The sequence below is a fragment of the Calidris pugnax genome, unplaced genomic scaffold, assembly GCF_001431845.1.
Source record: "Calidris pugnax isolate Ruff unplaced genomic scaffold, ASM143184v1 scaffold188, whole genome shotgun sequence".
NCBI lineage: Eukaryota > Metazoa > Chordata > Aves > Charadriiformes > Scolopacidae > Calidris > Calidris pugnax.
The window spans coordinates 14,291,864-14,297,863 of record NW_015091257.1 but is presented as its reverse complement, the minus strand read 5'-3'; the positions used below and the strand labels follow the sequence as shown (position 1 = coordinate 14,297,863).

Genomic DNA, 6,000 nt, shown 5'->3' with positions numbered 1-6,000 from the left:
GAAACCAGGTTTTTAGTCCTGCTGTCATGATAAAGTATCAAAATTGGTTAATATTCTTTCTAGATGTCATCAGAAGCCTTTTACTTAATTTTGTTTGTTTCCTTTTTTTCCTTCTTTCTTTTGCATTTATTTTAGGGATTTCTTGCTGCGGGTGAAATTGATCCCTTAAACAGGAGATTTTCCACTGGATTTAAACCTGACGTTGTGGTACAGGGTGAGGGAGTTTTTTTGAACATTTTGAGTTAATTGGATCATGTGATGGTGAAGTCCCTTTGTACAGGAGAGAAGACAGAGATGTTTAAAAGCAGTATGTTTTTTTGCGTGGGACATGGATGCTTTGGTGTTACTGTAAGAAGGAGAAAAGGGTTATTGGCCTCACCACCACTTTCCTGGGGTGAAGAAGCCTCAGGGACAGGAGAGTGGCAAACTTAATATTGTAGTGAGAATGAAAATTTGTGTGGATTTTAGCAAGAAGGGGTAGGAGACCAGTCAGTTTAGTTAGTTTTCTGTGCTGTTTAAGTTAGGTTTCCTCCTTTTTGGAGGAACCAGAGATCAATGTATGGGTGAGGTAGTCAAACATAGACCTATCTTTTGGCTACTGCAGGGGAGTGGCTTCTTATGTCAATGCAGGAATGGTCAAAACCAGAAAATTAAGCAGTGGGAAAAGATCAGCTGGTCAGGACTTAAAGGCTTTTAAGGGCCTGTACCGCTCTGGAAAAGCAACCAGCTCATTTATCAGGAGCAGCCTTTGATACTGTCATGTGGGCAGGTGCTTGTTTAACCCTTGTTGGTGTCTCATGGGGGTGGTACTTTGCTAATCTGAAGTGCTTAATTTCTAGTAAAAATAGAAATGCTTATTTTTAGCATTCTTTGACAAATATTTACAATGCAAAGAAGAAAACTGAATTATTAGTCCCAAACCAATAAATCAGCTAACATGAGCAAAACCTCAAGCAGAACAAAAGGTTGGATCAAGTCTTGGATTGTAAATTTCCCTGACTTGGGCACTTCCCTTCCCTATCTCTGCCATTTTATGGCCCCTGTAACATCTGTTGCTATATAGGTAACAGCACCTGTTCCCCATTGACTCCGCTGTGTTGTTACAGTGTGCTTTATAAAAGCAATGAAGATTTTCGAGTTGGGTTTTGCCTTGTTTGATGGGGGGAAAGCACCATCTGCTGAAAGAGACTGCATGATCCAAACTAACGGTACTGAAAGAAATCCGGAGAAACTGCCAAGGGCCCAAAGAGCTAAGTCTAACATCAGGGCTGACCCTGCTTTGAGCAGGAAGTTGAAGTAGAGACCTTGTGAGGACCCTCTGCCTTGAATTACTCTGTGGTCCAAAGTAGTCAAGAATGGCAAGACATATTGAGAAGCAGCCAAAAACTGTGTGACACCCTCTTACAGTCCCCTTTGATCTCACAGTCTTGTAACTAAAGAAAGAAGTGAGGTCCAGGCCTTTGTGCATTTTTAGTAAACTATGCAGTGTTTGAGAAGTGACAGTAGAGACAGAGTAGTTAAAAGAGAAGAACTTTGGTTCTTACTAGCGTTTTTGTTTTCTGTTATGCAGTAACTGTTCTGGCAGAATCTAATCAAATTAAGAATCTCTTGCAAGACCATGGAATCAACGTGCAGAGCATTGCTGATATCCATCCTCTCAGAGTGCAGCCAGCTCGCATCCTGAGTAACCTCTATACCATGCTGGGTAAGTATTTGAACGTGGCAGCCTCTCTCTACTGCTCTGCCAGGTATTTTTTAAGGGGTAGTGTTTTGGTGTTTGTTCTTGCTTCAAACTGTCTCATTTTCCTTAATTTAATTTCTTTTATTTAAATCAATTTTTTATGTAAAATAAAATGCATTTGTGCAAACAAAATTAGAACTTCTGTCATAAACAGGGAACTTCAACAGGAAAATAAAATTGCCTCATTAGAAAAGGTGACCAAAACACAAGTTTCCTTGTACCCTTGGAGTCAGGCAAGAACTGACACTTCTTGTCCTGCAGGAGCTACTTCCACAAAGAAACTGTCCTTAGTAAAGGGTTTTTTTGTTGTGGAGGTGATTTTTGTTGGGATTTTTTTTTTGTGTTTCACTTTATCAAGAAGCTTTTTTGAACCATCCAAAGTAATGAGGCCTTCAAATAATTCTAGAAAATGTGCCCTTTACATGGAGAAAGGAAATGCATATGCTGCTTTTGGGAAAGAATTTGTCTTTTTATCACAAAGAACTTTTAACAAATGAAGCATTTGTGGGGCTTTGCTGAAGCTTATATTTATTTCATAATTACTCATAATAGCTTTCTTTCAGTAGTGGGGGTGAGTAGGATGATTTGACACATTGGTGTATTGTTTTAATAGTGACTTCTTTGGGAATGGTATTTTTTCAGGCATGTGGTTGTTTGGCTCATATTCCTTGTCAGATAGATTCAAGTCAGGTCCTGGCTGCTGGAGCAAAGGGTGCAGTGTTCATCATTTGCTAAGTTCTACTGAGAAAAGTGGAGCTTATTAGCCTGATGAAAAGAGTGAAAATCTGTCTTTGCATCTGGATGTACCTTTAATTTGGATTTAGCCTTCTGTGGGTTAAATTTTTAAGTTCTACAGTTAAAGCACTGCAATTTCTGTTGTGTGTTGATCAGCTTGTTTTTGAAAGGACATGCCTCCTGTCCTTCTTGCTGGGGAAACTTTGAGTGCTGAGCAATGACTATAATTAAAAGACGTAATCCCATGGTCAGTGAAGCCAAATTTTTTATTTTTGATTAGGCCTTTGAAGAACTCTAACTATTATATTGGTGGTTTCTACAAAACAGATCAGTCTGTGGCATCTCACTCTTAGCTGTCTTCTAGCTTGCTGATATGAATGAAGTAGATCTCTTGTCTAAAACGGTTGTTGTGGAAAGCCACACAGGAAATATTAGGTGAGAAATTTTTTTTCTTTCTTTTTTCAGGCCGGAACAAGAACATGAAATTAAGTGGACGGCCACACCGACACATTGGAGTGTTAGGCACCTCCAAGCTGTACATGATAAGAAATCAAATATTTACTTTTACCCCTCAGGTGAGCGTGTAAATCTGGCATGGAAATCACTGCTTACTTAATGGCTAATCATTAGCAAAGCACTTTGCTTTTATGTGCTGTCACTCCACAGAGCAGGGCTGATAAAGCAGATGTGCTTTGCTTTTTGGGGTTTTTAAGAGCATTGAATGATCAGCATGGTAGGACTGCTGATAAATCTCTCTTCTGTCATACAGGGTCTGGCTTCTTTGGCTTCTGGCTTAGGAGAACACAGCAAATCAATAGTACAAAGCTGTTACTGACCTCTGCGCCAACCAACATTGTAATGAAATAGTTTCTCCAGAAATAGGTCACTTAATATGTCTTCTTGCTGATTGCCTTGATGGAAAATTTAGTTTTGTGTAAGTGTGCCAAGTACTGTATCCCCCAAGAGACTAAGACGTAATCTTTTCATTATATTGTTGAAAAGGTCAATATCGTGCTGAGAAAGGGTTGTTCTGTCTTTGTTTTCTCCTTAGTGCCTTCAATGCAGCTGGAAGTTTGGATTCTCCCAGAATTAATGGCTCTTATTTATACATTTAATAAAATATGATATATACATACTCCTGTAGACTTACTCTAGTTGTTGGTACTAGAAGGCCAAGGGATCCCCTACTCCAAACATGTGGATCTGGAGCAGGATAAAGAATGCTTACACCATCCTAAATAGATGTAGTCTTTAAATTCCAGTCGAAGATACGCAGTGGTCTCCATAGATAGCTTCTGCAGTCCTTCATGATGTCCAAACAACATCAGTTTTACTACAAATAATGTGGCTCCCTTCCCATTCTTCCCCATGTCAATTGATCACAAGCACCTTTGTAACATTGTTTTTGTTGTGTTGTTCCTTGCCACCATTTTTCACTTTTGCAAATGAGGGGAAAATTCCTTAAGAGTCATGATTTTTTTCAAAGTACCTCTTTGTCTACATTTTACTACGTAAGTAGGACCTAATATTCCAGCTGAAATCTTCCCATGTATCAAGTATGCACGTGCTTATTAATACATTCACAAATGGCAATTATCTTTGCATCAGCAACACACTGGCAGTTGCTGCTTTTTCCATGTTTGACTAAAACCTCTATAACATTTCCGTTGTACTTTGTAGGCAGCTGTTTCCTCCTGACTTTTTTTGGGGAAGGGGTTGGGGTGTGGAATTAATGTTTAATTTCAGCTTCCTAAGGTTAGCAGTTAACTCATCTGTGTTGATTTTGAGTAATGTCCACAAATTTTGTGGCTCTGTAGTTTGTATTTCATCCTGTTCTCTAAGGAAAACATTGATTAGGTGTGGGGAAAGGCTGACCCTATTTAGATACCCTCTCATTCTGGAAAAATGTTTAATAACTGCTTTTTGAGAAGGAAGTTCTGCCGCCTCAGATTGTTCACATTAGTGAGCTGAAGAAAAACTTTTGCAAAAGTTGAGAGATGTCAGCCACTTTCTTGTACCTACTATCTAGTTGCTCCCAAAGAAGGGAATTGTACTGGTTTGCTGAGATTGGTTTTTTTGATATGACTATTTGTCCATTTGGCTTTATCATTTTGTAGTTATCTTGGCAGTCTCAAATTTGCTTTGTTTTCCTGTGCTTTCAGGCACTGAAATTGGCTTGACTGGTCTATTTGATCCTGGCTCTTCCTTTTTAAAGGCAGCCAGTGTGTTTGCTTCTCTCTGGATATCTGGGACTTGTTCTTCCTGAATTATCAAAAATAATTGCGAGTGGCTCAGGGATTGTTTTGGCTAGTTCCTCAAGTTCTGTGAAATAATTTCTCTGGACTTTACCATCTTGAATTTATGTGTTCTTTAACCATTTCTTCCCATACTCAGGCTGCAGTCCTATGACTTTTTAAAAAGTAGTATTACAGGTTATAATTCACTACTTTTCTTCTGTCAGTAAAAATAGCATTGAATGCTTCAGCTTATCTGTATCCTCTCATCCCACCTCCTTTCTTTCCTTATTAACACCCTACAGTTGCTTTGTTTTCCAGTTAATTCTGATGCATTTACAGGATGTTTCCTCCTTGACCATTATGTGTCTTACTAATTGCTAGGTTTTTTACATCTCAGCCTCCTTTTTCCATCCCTCCCTAAGACTTATGTGCTTCCTTAACTATTGTTGTGGCTGCTTTGACATATGTTCTGTTGTTTGTCCAGCTTTTTTGGTTTCCAGCTCCTGAAGTAGCCATAATAGTCTCTTTACTGCAGCTCTTGTCTTTCCCCTGTAGTGGGAACAGCACACTTTCAATCATTGTACATTTCATGTACCTTTTTTCCACAGTAACTGCTAGTTTTTCTGTATTTTGCTTGACTTTCAGATTGTTCCCAAGAGACATACAGTTACTAGTCCCCAGCATGCACTTAAGTCTATTTATTGTTTTTGTTGCTATTGTTATTTTTTTATTCCACATTTAGAGTACTTCCATCTTCCAGATCATAGGTTATTGTAATTCATTGGGAAGATTCTACTTCATGGGTGTGATTGTCTACTTTTTATTTGTATGGCTTACTTCTTTCACTGTCAGCCTACAACTGTAAGAAACTGGACTCTGCACAAGCATGGGTTTCTTTTTCACAGTTGCAGGCCCTGTTAAGTTAATTTGTGCGGTCTGTGTTGTGGTCCAGGATAGCTCATGTGGCTTTTGTGAACGATTTAAGGGAGGAAATGGAAAAAAAATGACAGCACTGACAGCTACTGATATGCTGTATTTCTCTGTTCTCTAGTTTACTGACCAGCATCACTTCTATCTGGCTCTAGACAATCAAATGATTGTGGAGATGCTCAAGACAGAGCTGGCTTATCTCACTTCTTGTTGGAGGATGACAGGGAGACCAACCCTGACGTTTCCCATCACCCACACAATGCTTGGTAAACACCATTTTCTCTGTTTCAAGCAGAGTAGGTTACTGCGGGGGAGTAGGATGGAAGTCAGTTTGAGAGGAGAGAAGTGGCATGATTT

At 39.2% G+C, this 6,000-nt stretch overlaps 1 protein-coding gene across 4 annotated transcripts in view; it reads left to right on the top strand.

Annotated features, from left to right (window-relative positions):
* Positions 1–6,000, top strand: part of PHKA2 (phosphorylase kinase, alpha 2 (liver)) — a 66,222-nt gene that overhangs the window by 38,946 nt on the left and 21,276 nt on the right. For 2 of the 4 annotated variants that reach the window (XM_014960352.1, XM_014960351.1), the window contains exons 13-16: positions 136–214; positions 1,571–1,705; positions 2,942–3,051; positions 5,765–5,909. In XM_014960352.1, the coding sequence (XP_014815838.1) occupies positions 136–214; positions 1,571–1,705; positions 2,942–3,051; positions 5,765–5,909 (469 nt within the window). The remainder of the gene's footprint in view (positions 1–135; positions 215–1,570; positions 1,706–2,941; positions 3,052–5,764; positions 5,910–6,000) is intronic. The other 2 variants (XM_014960354.1, XM_014960353.1) reach the window with 1 other exon arrangement.